The 20391-nt window shown below is 37.9% G+C and overlaps 1 protein-coding gene across 4 annotated transcripts in view; it reads left to right on the forward strand.

Moving 5' to 3' along the window:
• Nucleotides 1–345: 345 nt before the first annotated feature.
• Nucleotides 346–20391, forward strand: part of NMNAT3 (nicotinamide nucleotide adenylyltransferase 3) — a 28785-nt gene continuing 8739 nt past the window's right edge. Inside the window, exons 1-5 of one of the 4 annotated variants that reach the window (XM_082057134.1) lie at nt 346–540; nt 4438–4484; nt 8332–8417; nt 10829–10964; nt 20151–20334. In XM_082057134.1, the coding sequence (XP_081913260.1) occupies nt 10856–10964; nt 20151–20334 (293 nt within the window). In that variant the 5' untranslated portion in view covers nt 346–540; nt 4438–4484; nt 8332–8417; nt 10829–10855. Of the gene's footprint in view, nt 541–4437; nt 4485–8331; nt 8418–10828; nt 10965–12820; nt 13004–15029; nt 15150–15439; nt 15525–20150; nt 20335–20391 lie in introns of those variants that run through there. The other 3 variants (XM_082057135.1, XM_082057132.1, XM_082057133.1) reach the window with 3 other exon arrangements.

A 20391-nucleotide genomic window follows, 5' to 3' on the forward strand; every position in this document is an offset into this window, starting at 1 on the left:
TTAAAGAGAATAAGCAAAACAACTCAAAACTTTCTGGACTTCACTTTTTGCTAGAATCTATTTAGCACACACATTTCATGCCATCCGTGTATTTTGCAAAATATTCAATAGCTGATGAAGAAGGCTTTTCATCAACCAGAGGAAGCTGAGCTTCGTTATTCCCAACCTCTGAGAAATTCACAGGAACTCAAAAACTGTTTTCAGTTGCAAATCGACCTCGCCACCCTGTAAGCGCAACCCTGAAGCCGCAGAGCCCATCATTAAAAACAGAAATAACAGCAGGAAGCCAAAAGTTTGGAACGTCACCTTCTGGTGAATAAAGGAGTTAAACACCAACTTCTCTGCTCTCTAGCAGGAGGAGGAAGCCTAACAGTGCTTGGGAAAGAACACGTCGCCAGCCGCAGGCGCTGGCGGGAGCAGGTGGCGGTGCGGGGCCAGCCCCGAGGGCGAGGGGCACTGAGGCGCTAAGGGGGAGGCAGCGGCCGGAACCCGCGGCACCGGCCGCGCTTCTCCTGCACGGCCGCCGCGGGCCGGGCCGCGGTAAGGAAGGACGGACGGACGGGAGGAGGCGGTGGCGTGGGGGCTGGCGGCGGCGGGAGGGGGCTGGCGGGTTGGCAGCAGGGCGGCGCAGCGGCCCTGCCGTCGGTGTCACGGCCCCGTGGCAGCCGCCGGGCGGCTTGCGCTCGGGCTTCGCCCCTCCGCAGGCAGCCGGGCGGGGGGAGCCCGCAGCGCGGCGGCGGCGGCGCTGGGCGAGAGCGGGCCCGAGGCGGCGCGGCTGTGCCGGCCCCGCGCCCGCAGCGGGGGACACGGGAACCGCAGCGCGGCGCCGCCGGGTGCGGAGCGGAGCGTCCGAACTGACGGCAGCGAGCTGGGGGAGCTTCTGCCGGATTGACAGCAGCGCCAGTTTAGCCCTAGAACACTGTGAAAAAAACATCTAGGCCTTTAATTCCGGGACTGAAGTCTGTTGTACTCTCCATGTCAAGTACATCAGAAACATATATCCAGGACCATCTATGTATATTTAAAATAGCAAAGTAAAGCTTTTTTTTTTTTTTTTCTTTCCCAGAACACCTACTCAAGTGTGAGTGTTAAAGAAGATGAGGATATATGGTTACTACTTTTTTTTTTTAATCTTATCTGCCTTTCAGTATGTAACTTAATCCTCTATCTCCTCCACTTTAAAAGGTTGTTTCCTCCATTGTGCAACAGCTGTTGTTTAGTTTTATAAATAATCCCCCATGTTTGTTTTCTTTAAGCTTTGTATCAATACAGTATGTGCCAGTAGTTCATTTTCCAGGCATTATTATTTCCTACATAAGTCTAGATATATTGTGTGATTCTAGCAGTAAATCAGCTGCATGCCTTTAAATTCAAAAATGCAAACTGTAGAATTTAACCTACAATAAGCTAATTAGCATTCGGATATCTAAAAGACCTTAGAGAGGCCCCAAGATGTCTGAGGCGGACACTGAGGACGCAATAGGTGACAGTCCTGTCAAAGGGGAGTTCAAATTATTTGAGGTTCTGCCTTTTAAAATAATTTAATGAGACAAATTGGATTTCATTGCAATGATGATTTTTGAGGTCTTAATTCACAAACAGTACAAGTAGTTACTGCTGCATCTGGCATAACAGATCAAATGGGCCAGGTGAAGTTACAAACCAAACCGTCCCAAACAATATTTTTTGGCCTCTTGAATAGCGGTAGCTGCATGAACTTGACCATTTGAAGTGCCCTTCCTGAGCTGAGACTAGAACTGCTCATAGCAGTCAAAACATGGGCCCATCCAGGTTTTCTGCAGTGCTAACACAGCACCCTGCGTGCGCTCAGTACTTTTCTTCAGGACGCCCAGCATTTGGTTGGCTTTTTGGCTGCCAGCAAAAAATAGAGGAGGTGCAGTCAAAGTTTTGAAGATAGTATAACTGTATGGTTAGTCATATTTATTTCAATTATTTTAAGAATTTCTAAACATTTAGAGTGAGAGTTGCAAAGGGATTTCAGTGGTAATTAGGTAATTGGTAATTTAATTGTTGTTTCAGAATGCCACATTTTTGATAGACAGAAATCCCCATACAGGTGAGGATATTATTAAAGAACAAGTAATATGTTTTGGATAGTAAGCAGGGAACATACGTGTTTGTATAATTTTCTTGAAGTCTTTTGTTGTACAATTTGAAGCAAATAGAAATTGTAAGTTCATCATTTAAGTAAAATATGAAAATAAGCAATGTGAAATCTTGAGCCGAGGAGCCATTTACTTAAACTACCTCATTGCTATGGAAAATCCCCTGTGTTAGTAAGCAAATTCATGTGTAAGAAATGCATGTAATGCTTTTCATTTTGGTGGCTTAAAAATTTAATTGCAAATAGCTTTCTCACTGTCAAGTATGGTACACTTAGGGATACCTGGATCCACTGAAATGGTGTAGGAAGGCATGTTGTTTCAAACAGAAGCTTTATATGTTCATTATTAACCTCAACTGTTGCACTGGGTTTGTTGCTTCTGGCAGTAACTAATAGATGAAGTTTCAGAGGAAAATTATAAGACCTATCATGGCACTTAACAGACTGAGCAGTTCTATATATTACAGCAGAATTCTTTCTTGCTTCCTGGAGGTGGTCAAGTAAACCTTGGAGCATTGAAAACTTTCTTAGTCAAGTTTTTCATTTTATTTTAACTTTTTACTGTGCTAGAAGATCTGTTCGGTATAACCATGGAACCAGTGAGATGTGCTTTCCTAACTACACAAACAGTGTCGGGAGGTAGTTGCTCCTCACACAGTAAATAGCAAATGTCCCTGTTTGGAAACAGGAAAGTAAACGGTGGGATTATGGATGTTGATGTTTTAGCTTTGGTCTTGCTGGATGTTCTGGAAATCCTGCATTACACTGTGGTTGCTATAATATGTATGATTATTTTGCATCTGTGTGTTCTGCAGTAGGAATTTTAAGGGTTTCATGAGTTTGCTACCTTTTAAAGCCAGCTTTAAAGAAACAGATTTTAGTGATCGAAGATGCTTTCTTTACCACTTAAATATCTACCATTTTTGTGCAAGCTGTTTTTCTGTTACTAGGCATGCCTTAGGTTCTGCTAAGTATATTTTGCTAATTTTAAGAAAATTGCAGAAGACACTGATAGAAAAATCACTCTGAATGACTTCTGAAAAGGAACTTTTGAAGTTGTAGTAAGAATTTGTTTTGACAGACAAGTTGGTGCTTTCACTAAATCAGCAGTTTGCTTAATAATAGCTGCGCAAGGTTGCAGTTCTATATGTGTCCTCTTTTTCTAGAAATCAATATCTTGTTCTTTGTGGATGACTGACTCATAATGCAAATAGAAGGATGACTATTGGTTACTTATAATAGTTTATACAACTGTAGAAGAAGAAAAAGTATATTCACTAGTGTGATAAGGGCACAAGGAATAGGAAAGGAGTCATGTCAGATGTTGAGAGATCACTGGGAATTATTGGATAAGTAATTCTAAAGATCATACTGCAGTGAGTACAAGAAGATGACAGGAGCTGACTGTCTTCTCTTGACTTTGTTGAAATGCTACAACAGGGTGCAGGAACTGCAGTTGTGGAATGTGTGCTGAGATCCTGCATTACCCAGCAAACACTGAGTGTGTCTGTTTTGCCAAGCTGGTCTTTTTTTACTTATTTTCAGGTAGTTCTGGGTTGCTATAGTATCATTGGCTTTGTAACCAGATGAAACTGCTACAGAGCTCTGTGTGGGATGATATGCCTTTTGTACAAAATGGGGAGCATTCCATTAATTTCCCAGAGAACACCGAGAAAGAATAAGAGCATTATGCTGTGGTTTGTGGGAAAATTGCTGCCTGGAAAAAGCTGAAGAAAAACTGGCGAGTACCCCAAATTAAGCTGATCTTCTATCTAAAGCAAGCAAACCCTATGCATTACTAAATACAGTATTTGTTGTGCTTTGGGCCATTTTCACAGATACATGTAAAAAAGCCTGGATGATTTTTATAAGGTTGTGTAAGCTGCTGCTCTAGTGAAGACTGCAACGAGCTTGGAGGCGATGAGGTTTGGGGGTTTCTTTGAAGCTGATTTACAAACCGTTATGGGACTTGTATTTTCTGAAGTCTGTTGTGGGGATTGAAAGGGACAAGTTCATATTTCTGATATGCTGAATCTGATAGAAAATCATGTATCCTATCATATACTTTGTTAATGGCTTTCCAATGAAAGTCAAAGAAATTAAATGCACCCGAGTCACTGTAGTTTAACAATACTGTGATCCATCATGTGGCCCTGGAAAAGCTATTTTAGAGGATTAGTGTGTCACATTAGGCTATGTGTATTATTTATGTGCATCTTGTAAAATTCTTCTTGGCTGGGGTGAGTAACTTTCTGATGAGCAAATAAAATGTCACCCTCGATTATACTTTTTTCATTTTTTCTCTTACCCAGATATTTATGTTATGTTCATTACTGAAGTGGAAGGTGGGGATATACAGGTAAGTATTTGTCACTGTTGTGGAGGATTGACTTCAGTGACAGTAGATGTTGGGAACTTACTGACTAGAGTAACTTCTGTTATGGCGGTAACTCCCATTAGTTACAACGTGATAAAATCTGATATCCATTCATATTTTTAACAGATATTTGTGTTCTGTGATTTGCTGTGATTTGGGTCAGGTACTAAAGTGTACTTCTTATTTTCTAATTTTGAAAAGGTGTCTTGCAGCCATAACATCCTTAATGACACCTGGTATAACTCAGCTGGGCTCAGTGCAGCCACATGAATTTATAGGAGGTAATGATGTGGCCCAGTAAAGAATGGATGTATGTAGCTTTGAACTTGTTCAAATCTAAATTTCATCTAAATTACTCTAGATTCACCCTCACAGGAGGAGATAATGCTTTTATCCTGTGCTAGGATTCAGTTTATTTCTGCTCTTCGCAGAAATTTTACCTCAAGGGTGAGCCTGCCTTGCAGTGGGCACGAATCAGTGTCTTGTCCTCCAGTTTATTAATTTAACAGCTCATGAATCAGACTGCACTGCTCAGCACTCTGTTGTGCTTCTGATAATTAATCAGATATGGCTCTAATTACTGACTTTCAGCAGAACTTAACTATGGTAATCTGTAATATCATCTATTATTGGCATATTGTAGGAATATAGGCAACAGAAAAAGAGCTTGCAGGAATTTTCTGATGGAAATTATAGTTATTTTTCCATCATAAACCCTTTTTTATATAGCTTAAGTGTGGCCTCCTCATTTGAAGATATCTGCCTTCGTGTATGTAGTCACATGATGTATCATAATGTTGAAAGCTTTCTAAACTCCAGATGCTCACATGTCAGGTAACTGGCATTTCTAGGCAGACATCTGCTTGGCCAGGGCTGTTGTGTGTGTGCCTGGGGCAGAGCACACGGACTCAGAAGCGCTCGCCAGAAGGAGCCAGACACAGTTATTGCACGAGATGGGAATGTACTGTAACTTGTCTCCTTCAAACCTTATTCTTTAAGTCATCTCTTTCATCATTAAAAACAATATCTATAATATTCCAAAGCAGCAAACGTTCTCAGTCTCAGTTCAGAGCTGTGCTTTCATTTGCTTCTATTATTTATGAATTTTGAAGATTGACAGCAAAGATAACAAAAATGTGTTATCTTTTACTGATTAGAAGTACAACAAAAGGCAGTGTCTGACACGTCAGGAGGGAAGCTGGACTGACAGGAGATGTATTTACAGAGTTTACTGACTTCATGTGAAAATCAAACATGGTTGCTTCTTTTTAAAACCAGAATTACATTTTAGAAAACAAGCCAATTACTATGCTCTTAAAATAAGCATAAAAATCTTACTAATACTGCTTGATAATAATATATTAACTGACTTATTCCCAAGTTTTCTGTCAAATGCTTTTAAGCTAGTAGGAAGTAGAAGGTGTGGTCTTGCTGTAGAAATATTGTAGGCAATTATTAAAACTATTAATCACATCAATAAAAAAAATGTTTTCGTAGCTCAGTTGGCATGTGTCTCTTGCTTTAACAATTTTTTTTCCTTAATACACTATAAACATTTTCTTTAGAATTCTGAAATACAGTTGTGGATTTTTTTCCAAGTGGGATTTCAGGTCAAATGATTTGATCCTTTGGGGTGCACACATAGACATGGTACTGATGCAGCAAACACTTAATAACAGAGCAGACTGCTAAAATCTTGTCATTTTTAAGCAAGGCAGCAGCAAATCGCTTCAATCATATGAAGACGGTTCAGAGGTACAGCAGTTATGAGCAGGCAGGGAGAGCCTCAGTACAAATGTAACTTTTCAATGATTTTCTTCCTCTTCTCTCAAGAAACTGAGGACTTGAAACTGGTTTGCCAGGTAGTGAATACTTAATATAACATGTTACCATACAATTTACTGTTTCTGCTTCTTGAGTTAGAGTTTAGCAGGTGCAGTAGATGAAAAATTGTGGGGGTTTGTCTCTTTTAGCACCAACATCTGAAATTTCTGATTATTATGAACAAGAGAATGTCAAAGAAAAAATTTGGGATTTTTCCTATTAAAATTTAATTTGTTAAGAATACCACTTCATAAACTCAAAAGACAATGCTGAGAAAATGATGTGAAACAAAGTGTCTGTTCTTGGAATTTTTTGTTGCATTTCTCCTCTGGAGCCTGTGCTTAATCAATGTCTAAATGTACTGGGAAGGTATACAGTGCTGTTGTATAGGACAGAAAAGCTGCTAAAATTGCATGCGCAGAACAATGCATTGTTCCTTGTAATGCATATAGTATGCTTGTTAAAATAGGGGTGATACCAGTATAGGAATGTCTTCAAAATAAATACTGCCTGTGTATGTCACAGTTGTAAAACTGAGAATTAGGGAGAAGACATGAAGTAAGTAAATTATTTAAAGATGTGTTCACCTCAGTTAAGGTATGTGCGAAGCCGGGTCCAGCCTCTGAAATTGTTGAACATTAGTTGTGATTTTCCAGTTATGGAAGTGGAATCACAGAGATAAAGAGCTGAATTCTAGAAAGGCTGAGTGATGGCCATTTCTGCTGACTGATAACATCATTACATAGCAGTACTCCTGGAAGTTGAATACCAAGGAAACAGCAGAGAGAAAGTTTGCTTTCTCGGTTGTGGCTGTCTTTTAGATGTTGCACTCTGTCCTTTCTTCCCCTTCCAATCTGTGTGCATGGTGCAGTTTTAATTCTCCTTTGCTGTTGGAGATCAAGATACATGTTAGACTTAATTGGGATTTCTTTTTACAGCCTTGCAACAAGACTGGATCAGCAGTTGAATTATCCATGCACAAATTTTTCAAAAGTACTTTGTATTTTAGCTAGACTCGGGAGCAGCAATAGGAGGAAACACTTCTTTGTTTTCTGGGGCACTATTAATGGAATGTGCATTGTGTAGGGACAATTGCTAGGGAACAAATTATTCACAGATTATTTATTTAACAAAGTACATTATTGATGTTAAAAATGGGTGACTTTTTGCAAACATACAGCAACTAATAGGTACAAATTCCTATTAGCATATTTAAAGTGATGCATAAACTACTGCTTTCTTGGTCTATTGGCCATATGGAAGAGAGGCAATTTATTGACGTATTCGGGACTGGCTTAATGGCTTATTTTTATGGAACACATGAAATCGAAATGTGTTCCTCTGGAGCAATGAGCACACACAGTAAATGCCTGATAACAGCACAGCCACTGACTTGTTTGTAGTTTCTATTCAGTTGGTGAAACTAGTAAAGGACAGTCTGCTTCACGTGTGTAGGTAAAATGCGTATGACTGAACCAAATATTCCTAGAAGCCTGTCACTGTAGGAACACGTGGATGCTGTAGCACTTGGAGGAAGTGTGACGGCTACTGCGTCACGCCAGATGAGCAGGTCAAGAGGCTTTTTCTTCTGTTAAAAGTTTTCTCCTCTGTTTGTTTTCTAACGACAACTTAGCAGAAAAAACAGTTAAAACTCTTTTTTCTTTCCTGTTATTTTGGATGGTGATATAGTGATCATAAACCCTTAGTTAATTAATACCAGCTGAGATAGCAGCTAAATCAGAAAGTTTCGTTTGAAATCTTAAAAGTTACACTATACCTGTTGAGTAAGTTTAGGATACACTAGGTAGAAATAGTAGGAATAAGAACACTGCTGTTTTGGTTTTTATTTATGTATATAAATATTTTTTTATATGGTGGTGGGGGGTGTATATGTATAAAAACATCTTTTGAAATGCCTCTACTACATGTTTACTATTAGTACTTTCTTGGTTTGATTTTTCGTTGTTGTTGTCTTTGTTGCCATCTTTGTCTGGTTATCATTAAGAATTACAGGTTGAAGTCTTTCCCTGGGGTCTCTGAGGTATTGATGAGTAAGAGCTGCAATCAAACCATCCAACAGATCTGTTTCAGGTGAGAAATAGAGAGGTCTATAGAATTAAAAGCTTCTTTAAAAAATAATATCATTCCATTCATAACTTTTAAGATGGCAAAGAAAACACCAAAGGAAATGTAAACTGCACTTCATCAGAACAGAAGACAGGATGTCAGAGCCATCAGCTAGCAGATGTAAGAGCTAGACCTGCTATTGATACGTATAATAGAGAAAAATGGGAATTTGTTTTTCCCCCTAAACACGTATTTGTTTGATGTGCTGACTGACACTGCTTGGCAATTGGGTAAAGTTATATGACTGTGTCATTGATTTTAGGTTGTCACAAAAGATTGTATAAACCCATTTGCAGGGCTGGATACTGAGCAACATCATTGTAGTTATTACTGTAAAACATTTCTGCTTCTAGGAAATTCTTAGTCTGGAATTAATTGATTTATCATTGAGAGTTCAGCATTGACTTATCTATGGCAAGAGAATGTAGCAAAAAGCTGGGACTATAGCAGAACACTGACATTCTAGCAACAATTTCTTTTTCAGGTAATCACAGATGCTAATGTTTTGCTACCTGTTTCAAGGCTAAAAAGACCTTTCCCTATACAGCAAAGATACATTTACGGAATTGCTGATTGAACAAAAGAACACTTTGTTTTTTTTGAATAAAGAACCTGTAAAGTTTGCATACAATTTTCACGTATGGGTTTGTTAGTGTCTATACAGGGATAGTAAATCGGAGTAAAGAGAGCGGGTGCTGTGAAATGTGCTTCCTACAGCTGCTGCAATTGTAGACTATAAAATTGTTGCTAACTTTCAACAGCTCTACAGCAGGCAAGTCTTTTCTCCCCAGTGTATCTCCCTTAGCATGATGGGAGATAAGAGAAATAAGTAAACTAAAATGAAAACATTATAAAATAATCTAAATATGTGTATTCAGTACTAGATGGTCAAGGTACAGGTAGCACATATGCTTCAACGAATTTTCTCTATAAAAAGTTAGCAAACTGCCAACATGTCACAAGTTAAAATATTAAAACACGTTTCTAGGTGCACTGAAGGTTACTAAATGGTACAGTCCTAGTCTTCAGAGTTATAAATCCTCCGTAAATGAACTGATAGAGTTGGCAGCTATAAAACATCAACTTGACATTGATTTAACCATTATTGTTAAATTCTTCTAAGCAAGAAAAAGCGGGGTGTGGGGGGAAGGGAATATAAGGACTGAGAACAGCAAGAGGTAGGCTCTGATCGACAGTGCTTTGGTACACTGCAGATGGAAAATTTGGGTAAACAAAGCACAGAATCCGTACCAGATTCCATCTGATAACCCAAGACTGACTTCTGAAGTTTGGGATGCAAGTGTCTTTTGCAAGAAGACTGTTAGAATTGATGGAGAGGGCTGGAGGCCAGGGGAAGAGAAGAGAATGGTCTATGTATGGTCTATGTATGGGTGGAAGCACTGTAGATATTTCAAATCCTAGGAAAAGAAGAGAGCCCTGTCGAAATATCAGATTCACAGATATGTATGTGGGACACAACTGTTTTTATCATGCAGGATATATTCTGGATCAGTTGTAAAAAGAGCTATGTAAAGAAGGAGCTCCAAGCACAGTGACTAACTTAAACTGATTTCTGCTGCACTTTTATTGATATCTCTGACATTTTAACTAAATTGTATAAGGGCTGTTTATAAATGCACCTGCAAGACTCCTAACAGTGTTGGTCTCTACCCATTCACCCTATTCAGAGTTTTTTAATGTTCCCAGTGTTTTCCTGTAAGAGCTGTAATTTCTCCTCCCTGCTGTTCCCTGTCCTTGATCCACCATCACCTGCTCTGCCATCTGACAAAGAAACTATACAGGCAATTACTGGTAATCTGGCTAGAAGTATTTGCCGGCTGCTTGCCTGCCCATCAGCCACTGCCACCCACCTCTAAGGGAGTCAGACCTGTAGGTTTGGATGTTGTGTGTGGGATTTTGTCATATGTTGCAAAGGTCCATTGTAAGAACTTAAAAAAAAAATCTGCTTTTTTAGCAGGCCCACAGGTTCCAAAGTTATGAATAGGGGATTGACAAAAGGACAGAACCTTGTTTTCTGATGAAAGTGGGTTGAAAATAATAAACATGCAAAAAATCTGACAGTTTTTAATAACAGTATGAATTTCTGTAAATGTTTTTAGCCATTTGTTGATGCACTCCTAATGAATATCAAAGATCACATGTGTTTCTGAGCTAGTCCTTCCTGTATGCTGTGACGATACAGGGGAGTGATCTTCTGATACTTTCTCTACTAGCATTCTAGAAATACACACTTCTGAAAACAGTGCTCCTTATAGTTTGAGGAACAATGAACATTCTGCTCTTTCCCAAGTTTGTCTTTAATTTTTTCTTTTTTTTTTTTAAATTATTGTTCTTTTTTTTTTTTTTTCTTTAAGGTGGAGTTTTAGTGTTGCAATTGCAGAATGAAGAGCAGGATACCTCTCATTCTTCTAGCCTGTGGCTCCTTTAACCCCATCACAAACATGCACATGCGTTTGTTTGAGCTGGCTAGAGACCACCTGCACCAAACAGGTCAGTAAGGTCACACACACACGATGGGTTACTGCGAAAAGGAAAAAATACTTTTAACACTTGCTATAGATAAGCTGTCACTTTACAGCTGGCTTAATTTTAATATTCTTTATTGATCCTTCAGTATGAGGCTTTCATGGCATATTCGATATAGAAAGTCTAGCTATACCTCTTCTTTTTGTTCAGTACATAAACAAGTATCATAATGAGTGTTCATGCAAATAAAGTGAAAGTTTTATGAGCAGTTTTAGGATCACATTCATGGAACAGGCTGAGCCTTGTGAAAGAGTATGCTTAACAATTTTGAAACTGAGAAGAAACATTTATGTTCAAATTTCATGCTTTTATGATACATCGTGTTTTAATATGAAGAAGTGTTACAGCTGGCAGTTTTGACAGCCGGCTGAAACTGGAGAGAAGATGAAACATTAATTATTCATTATCCGTCTTCACCAGAGTACAAGTCATCTCCCCTAGCAAAATAATTTTCTCATAAAGGAGATCAGAAAAACTAGATGTCAGCAGGCCAGCAAGTTCTGGAAACAAAAGAGAAAGGTGGGTAACATCAGGAACTTAAGGAAGAATCAGAAAAGCCACTGCAATGCACCGAACTCTGAGCTTGATCAACTACTTAGTTGCTGAGGCTTTTACTTTTTTTTTCATCTGGCAGCTAAAATACACACATATGTTTCTGGAAGATGTTGGATGGGAGTTGTAGTTTATTGGAACCTGACAGAGAAGTTCCTAGGGAGGTGGTTCAGTAGGAACTTGAACAGAAAACAACAGTAAAAGGAATTTCACTGTCAAATTGTGGGGAGAGACAGAGAGAATCTGGTAATCCACTGATACTGCTGCGCAGTAAAAGCAGCAACTACATGCTTGCCATATACTATGAGAATACTTTGACGTTCCTGAGGAAGAACTACACAATTACTCTGAGGGCTGCCTCTATGAGTCTCTATTGTCCTGTAACTGTACAATGATGTTGTTGCTCCTGTAGGACTAGAAATAAAGGGTTAAAAAGGGATTTGATTTGGCTTTTCTCCCTGTAATTTTGTAACTGCTTCTGCTGCCCAGGTGTGCAAGGAGTAGAAAGTTAATCTACGACCAACTGGTAATTCTGTTTAAGTCCTATGTTATAGTCCAGTAATTTATTTCTTTACCTTGAAGGAAGGATTGCATTGGGAAATGAATTATGATCCTGTCTGAATCACGATTCATTGTCTGGTCTGGTCCAGGGTCTGTGGAACAAGACTCCACCCCTTACTTGGAGCAGTTTACTTAAACAAGTCTAGTGCAAACCATATTGAAAATGAAATTTTAAAAGGCTGCAATGAAAGTTGTGCATTACATTGCCCTTCTCTAACATCAGTGCTTAGTTCTGGATAGGATGTAACTTGCCTTTTGACTTCTTAGATTAATGTCTGGAGTTTTACTAGTATAAGGCCTTCATGCATTAAAGAGGGGACTTCATTTATGTCTGGGTTGCCTACACTGTCATCACTGCACAGTGTGAATGCTTAAACCAGGATGTCTGCAAAGCAAGAATCCTCAATTAGCTTGTGGAAGCTTTCCCCATCGCAAGTAGAGGTAGTTTTATTTGAAGGTAACTGTAAGTGTAGATATATATGTTTATATGTATGGATACACAAATCTGGTATATGGTCTTTCTTGCTAGGGTGAAGACAGTTTCTCAAACAGACGGGATTAGAAACATGTTATAAAAATGATCGATTCTAGATGCCTGTTTTATGGCAGAACCATCCCCACCCAGGAAATTAATTGGTCATTCTCTCATGTTTTTAGTCCTGTTTCCGCTTCTGCTGTTACCCAGGGAAGGAGGTTGAGAAACTGGAGATTGTTTGCTGAGCAGAAGCACTAGTTGCAGGCTGGGAGCTGACAGCGGGGCTGGAGGACAATGGCTGTACATGACTAAAGCTTGTTTGAAGTGAGGCAGTGGTCTGCTATATTCACACTGATTTCCTCTCAGTGAGAACAGTGCAATTCTGAGGTAACAGACACATTGGATGCCTGAAAAGGTAATTAGCATGAGTGAAGAAGTAACCAGCATGAGGGGCGATGTGTCCTGGGCTGTGAGAATGACTGACTTCAGTGCTACTTCAGTATTTCTGCTCAATCAGAAATTGGTCAGAAACGATGAGTTGTGCAATAGCTTGGCTGAAGTTGACTTCACAGTCAGGTTTTACTGTTATGAATGACGTGACTCTCCCTGATGTGCATCCTGACTGACATCTCCAGTAATTCTGTCTGCCAGCTTTTTGCATATCACTTCAGTTTCAAACGCTGTCTAATCTTATTTTTCATACATCACTATTTTAGGCAGGGAATTTTATTGAGTTTCTGATACTTTCAGCAGTATCTGCAGTTTCATTGCCACACGTCAAGTAATTCATGCTTTTTCTGTTAATGTCAGTTGACAAATCTTGTCATGCTGTCTTTTAAATACAACAGATGTAGCTATGTGTGACTGAATAATTCTAAAGACTCTCTTTATCTGAATTGTTGTCTCGTGCATTTGACTCTTTACGCATCCTCACACATAGCCAGAATTTTCTCAGATTCAATCCCTTGCTTTAAAATTGTTTCTTGAAACTTGCACTGACTGTGGCAAATGCCTTTCCAGTCTGTTAATACCTAAGGCCATATGCTTTTATTTCTCTTTGACTGTATTTCCCATTTGACCCAAGTCCAAAGAAATAGTACTAGAATCAATCCATGTAAGATTTTTAAAACCTTGTTCCCCAAGTATTGCCAGTGGAAAATACTTACGTTACCAAGTTTCTAGATAAGACCAAAAGGGCTAGAAGGCAAAGGAGGGGGATATGAAAGGCAAGATGTTTCTATCTGTGACAAGACAGATGCAAGGGGGAGGTGAAGGACAACAAGTTATTAACTTGAGAAAAATGTGACACAATCAATGGGTTGTGTCAGATGCAGTGCTGGGCAGCAGAGCTGAGAAGTCCAAGGAGTAATTAGTCACTAACCAGCCCTGGGAATTTGGAAGTTTATGTTGTTCAAGGGTTGCATCTGATATTTTCTGGACTGATATTTTCAAGAAAGGGATAGAAACAGACTGTAACAACACAGACTTCAATTTGTTTTCCTGCAGCAGTTCTGGTAACTGCAATTTGAAAACAACACAAAATAACCCTGGTTTGCTCCTGCTGTGTTGGTAGTGTGTATAGCAATACAGATATATGATTGGAATAAGATCAGATCAGCAATAAATATTGTCAGACATAAGTTAAAATTAACTGAACTTAAAAAATGAAAGGAAACAAATATTTGATTTTTTTTTTTTTTAATTACAAGATTTAGAGCAGTGCTTGCTTAAATAGAGCAGTTCTTGGTTAATTGTATTAGGTTCTACTCTTGAAAGACACTTGAAGAGGGATGCATGTGTGGCTTAACATTCGGAAAGAATTAAAGCTATAGAGTGAACTTTGCAGAGGTGTAAATCAAAGGAATAAAAACATAAATCTTAAGACATCTCAAGATATACCACATCCCTAAAGAAAATGCTTCTGTCACACAAAACTCAGGTTTGTGAATACTGTTATCAGTGCTTACAGTTTAGGTCCTAACCTTTTTCTGAATTTAAGGAATGCTTTTCTAAGTGGAAAAAAATGTAGATGTCTTTCTGTTCCACAAGTTTTGTTGCTTACCCTAAAACCCAGTGAAACAAGGGGTGGGCATCCCCTGCTTCTAGTGGTTTTGGGGTTATACCCAGTATTTGACTTTGGAATCCTGGTAATCTGGTTCGTAGCATCTCTGAAGAGAACCATTGCTTCCCAGTCATGTTACATGGCTAAAGTCAGCTTGGATGAGAGCCTTTCAGAATAAGGTGTCCTGTGAGTAGAGCTACAATACTGTATTATTCACATTGTTATTCTAAAGTTGGTGTTTTTAGCCTTCCTTTTTTGGAGGAAATGCTCATTTTCATAGCTGTCAAGGAACTGCTTTTCCTACCTTCTGTCCAAAACCAATGAATTCTATAGAAGTGAAGTTGTATTTTGAGGTCCTAATAAGAAATGTTTATTATAGATGTGGTGTGTGGAGATCATCCAGCATTTATTTGAGGACTGATCGTGCATGCTCAGTTCCCCAGCTGTTGGAGGAGTTCCTGAAGTTGCAGTGTATTTGAAAGGCTGTCTGACTACAGAGGTAAATCTGCATCTTCAGGGCCTGTAGTTCACTCAGCCGGGTGGATATGATTTATGTTTCTCTAGGTACTCATATGGCATCTGTCACTACAATTTTTGCACACCTCATCTAATTCAGTGAATGCACCTTTCAGGCACTTTGAAGTGGTGAAGGTAAAGTCATCCATCCTATGGAGAGTTATCCTAAAAGACTGTCCATTACTGTTCTGATGTATTTGTTGTTGACTTTCAATGCCATGATTGCTGAATTGTTTACCCTTTGATTTTCCTTCTGTTGATTTTGCCTCGCAGAAGGTGACTGAACATGAAGAAATTTCTTGCCTATTTTCTTTTCCTTTTTCATGCTGGGCAATCTCGACATGCATGTCATGCGTAGGTAAGCATAGGATGGTATCTTTTTGATATTTAGTCTGTAAGCCATTTTGAACAACTCAGATCTTTGGGATTACTTGTATCTAGTCATTAGCTGATGGTATTGTTTTCATTTTCTCCCCTGCATGGCACCTGAACAAAGTTGTTAGATATCCCCCCCTCCACCCTAGTTAACTATAACCTAGAAATAAAATGAACATTTTGGTTTAAATGGAACAATGAAAAATCCTTTTATTTGTTTTCCTAGAATTAGTAGGCTGAGCGTTCTGAAAGCTCAACTGCTGATTTCTTGTGGGTTCAAGGGAGACCATGACTGTTACTCAAATAAAGAGTTTTATCATGTGATTTTAATGTGTGTGTAGTCACACACAGAAGACTGATTAAAGAAATTAAATGATCCAGTCAACTAACCATATGCATAAAAGCAAATGTGCCAGTGGTTGTTTCAGTGAAAAAATGAAAACTGATATTCATGTAAGCTATTGTTGCCTCTTAAATGGCTAGAACATGAGATTGTATTGTAACTATTTTCCAGCATTGTTCACTTCTGATAGCAAGTTTTACATCATTTTGTGTTGTGAAATAGCTGCCACTTTCCTTACAAAAGAGGACTGACTCCTCAGCAGTCAAAGTGATTTTTGTTATTTATGTGTTTGATGTTATGTGCAAACTATGCAGTAAAATTTAAACTGTTCATCAGCCTCATTTTATTAAATCTTAGATAAGTAGGTGACAATGCCTTTAGAACAGGCTTAATGAAGCAGAGAATAGGCTTATTCCTGCACAAACTTTCCAAAACCCAAACCAAAAATTTGCAATCCTGTGTCCTGCAATTGTTCACATTAAATGCACTAATATATTGAAGTTAGTCTCTCATCCAGTGCTGAAAAAGAAATTGGGGCAATCTCCAGAAAAAAATATAAAGCTCAGAGAATTTTCTTTGGCTCATGCTTATGGACTTTGCATACATAGGACAGAAACCTTAGTTGATGAGTTAAAAGCTGTGACCTTGGTTAAGGTGTGTGGGGCTTCTGGGGAGGTTTTCTGGTTGGTTTTCAGTGTGGGGTTTTTTTTATTTGGTGTTTGAGTTCGTGGAGTTTTTTGGGGGTTTGGGGATTGGGTGTTTTGTGGGAGGGGGAGTGAGAGGTTTTTTGGTGTTTGGGCTTTGGAATGGTTTGGGCTTGGTTTTGGTTGGTTGGTTGGTTTTTTGATGTTTGGGGTTTTTTGGTTCGGTGGTTTTGCTTTGGGGTTCTATGGTGTTTCGATGTGGTTTTGGGAGGGAGTATTGGATATTTTTTTCCCCTATGGATGAGAGGTATATGGTCTTTAACGTCCATATCTGCAGAAAGGAAGAATTTGCGTATTTGAGTTGGCATCACATGTAATTGATGTCATAGAAGCTACCACCAAGTCTAACTGTTTTTCTGTTATAAAGGATCAGGTGAGAGAGCTGAATACTGAATGATAAGGAGTTTCATAGTAATCTAGAGATGAAATTGGCATACATCTGTAATATTTTTATGTTAAGCTTTTGAGATTCAATTGGAAGATACCAAACTTCATTAAAATAAGTGTGTCGGTTCATCTGATGTTTTCAGTCAAATGAAAACATAAAATCTTCCAGACATAAACTTAACATGAAACATGCATCTTTTGATAGTCATTACTTATGACCAATGTACTCTTATCTAGAAGATACTGCTTGGGGTAGTAAGTTTATATAAAGAATCAGGCTGGATAAACAGTTGTGCAAAATTCTCAATTGTCACAGAGATGCAAAAGAGGCTTATGTTTTGTAGGCACTGAACAGCAGTGAGTAAAGTTTCTAGAAACTTTGTTTATGCCAAACCAGTACTATTTCATAATGCTTATCTAACAGCATCTTGCAAAAGGAGTGAAATAAAGCAGCACTCAGGCATAAAATCCTCTTGCAACCTGCTCTGGAGATGACAGAAAGCAGCAATGGGGTCATTCCTGCTCGCTGGGTAGGGTAACGCCATAAAGCTGCCAGGCTTCCCACTCTGTTGTGTGTTTTCCTGTGGCACTGAGAGGAAGTTGAGAAGTGGGCGAGAGCTAAATGTATGGAAGTATTTATTTTATTTGGTTTTCTATAGTGGTTGTTTACTTTTACTATTTATTTTTTTATAGTTTCTAATAGTAAATCCCAGACTTATGACTAGAAGAAATGAATCTTTAAAATCCCTGCCAAAGTACACTTACAATTTTATATGAAATTGGCATTTGATAAATTTGCTTTAATATTGATAAACTAATTCAGCGTTACAATTTGTGTTAGTGTTTGTGACAATTTACAGTGACCTTTATAACAGAATACTAAATACCTGTTCACCTTAATAGTACTACTTTGACATGTTTAAGGGACATTTTTTTTTTTTTTCATTACATTTGTTATATTTAACTCTCTTACCAGTTATCCTGAGCTGTTCTTAGAGAATATGGGTTCATAGCAACAGGAAATGTTATGATGCTTTTGGTATGTATATGTTGAAATACAAAGGAACTTAAGGGCCTGGAGGATTTTTACACATACTTAGGACAAAAAAATAATAACATACTTCATGTTGAAAACAAAGAGCATTCCAAATAAATAGAATTTGAAGATAATTCTGAACCAAGAAAGCTTTGAAACTACTTGTAGTAATTTATGAGACAGAGAAGAAAATTGCAGTAGAAATTAAAAGAACACCCCAAGATGGCAGAATTTAATGATTTCCTCTTTGCACACCTGCCAAAATTGAGGGCCATGTTTGAATAGGTGAACTTTTAAATTATTGAAGAGGACACAAGTTGTTTAGAGCCAGTAATAAAATACTGTCCTATGTTTTGAGTGTTAAAAATTGTATTTTTAGGTGGAAGGTTCTCATGTGCATCATGCTTGCATAATGCTCAGTCACTTTGTTGTTGTGTATAATCTCAAACAGTTAATGTATCTCTCTTTTAGTACCTTAAGTGTAAGCAATCTTGATTTTTCACTTCCAGTTTGTTTCATTTCTGCTTTGGAACCAGCTGATATGGTATCAGAAGCTCTTATCCAATTTATGCAGTTCTAGGCCAGATTAGAGACAGAAATCTTTACAACTCACAAGGATATGGCAGGGGTGCAATCATTCTTACCTAGCATGATCTCACACAATCTTAAGTTTTTCATTAAATATATCCATTTAATACATAAGGGAACAATTTATACCTGTAGAAACTGAAAAGAAATGAACTGAAATATGCAAAATAAAATTCTTATGTAAGAAAAACCTTTTAATAAGGGTAACACATTAATTAATTGAAACTTTAGTTTCTTTTCTGTTTAAATGATAATTTGTTGTAGCATTCTATATTATCTAAGTAGAGAATAATTGTTGTTCATAAGTCAAGTGAAATTATTTCCAATTTCAGATCAAGAGATGGACTTCATTACAGACACATCTTTGTATGTTTCTGGAAAATTTTATCTTGCTCCATTGACCATTTTGCCTATAATAATGTTTAATGTTTAAAATGTTTAGAATGTTTAAAACCAGAGGGTTGTTTGGACTGACATTTTAACAGGAGACAGACCTGTAAATCTCAGAGAATCTTAATGCTACTTTTTAAAGTCCAACTTGCTTAAGTTCTTTTGAAAATTTTCTCCTATTAGATAAAAATAAATGTGAAGTTACTTAATTGTATTTTAGAATTTTAAATTGTCATTTGCCAGTATCAGAAATTATTACTCCAGAGGCATCATTTTCATTACAAAGCAATAGAGGGAACTTGATGCATTTAAGTTTCTTTGTTGAAACAATTGAATTAGAAATAAAGGGCTTTTTTTTTCTTTATTTCCCTATTGATTTATTAAAATGAGAGCTACATTTTTGTTGCCTGATTTCAGGCCAGAACTGCAAAGTCTAACAAAAAGAGCTTGTTGTGTTAATGATTGCATTATGTCACAGGAGTAGAAAAATATGGGCATATTTTCAAATTTAATTAGCATGATCAGCCAGATAGAAGGGGCCTTTAATGGCTGCTAAGCTGATGTTTGGACCATAGTGCTGTAAGCCTCATTTTAGACTCCATTAGCCCCATCTTTGTTCTTGAGTCTTCTGATTTGTTTGAATCACATTAATCACAGCTGCAGTAATATGCTATAGTTCTTGCTTTAACACAATGAAAAGGTACAAAGATTTTGATAAAAAGTGTCAAATGCTTAAGAACAAAGCAGCGGTCAGTTAAGTTATCCATTGCTCTAGCTATATAAAAGCTGTACTTATCGGAATATAAAACTTAATTATATCTAGCAATTTTGATAGTATGCATCATAAATTATAAACATCTCTACTTGCTTGAAAATTATATGTTCATCCAGCTTTCCTTTTTGAATTGTCTAATAGGATAAACATATCAATAGTAATTGTGAGCAGTTCACAGAGGAACAAGAAGGCTGCTTTTTAATTTTTTAACTTACTGTTTCTGTATTAAAAAGAATACCTAGATCAAGTTGTTCATAGCCTTTTGAAGTTAACTGTGGTCTGGAGGGGTTGGACTAGATGAGCTCCCAAGGTCTGGTCTACCCTAAATTGTCAAGATTCTGTGAGGTTGACTTATTTTTCTTTTTTTCTTTTATGTTTTTCAAAAGGAAGATATGAGGTGATTGAAGGCATAGTGTCTCCTGTTAATGATGACTACAGGAAGAAAGGCTTGGTTTCAGCAAGGCACCGAATAGCGATGGCTAAAATAGCACTGGAGACATCTGACTGGATTCGAGTTGATCCATGGGAGAGTGAACAGGAGACATGGACAGAGACAGTGAAAGTATTAAGGTAACTACATTTTCTTTTCCTTTCTTTGTGAAGTTACTGATTGATAAAAATCTGTCA

The sequence above is a fragment of the Streptopelia decaocto genome (genome assembly GCF_964273445.1).
Source record: "Streptopelia decaocto genome assembly, chromosome: 6".
In the NCBI taxonomy this organism is placed as follows: Eukaryota; Metazoa; Chordata; class Aves; order Columbiformes; family Columbidae; genus Streptopelia; species Streptopelia decaocto.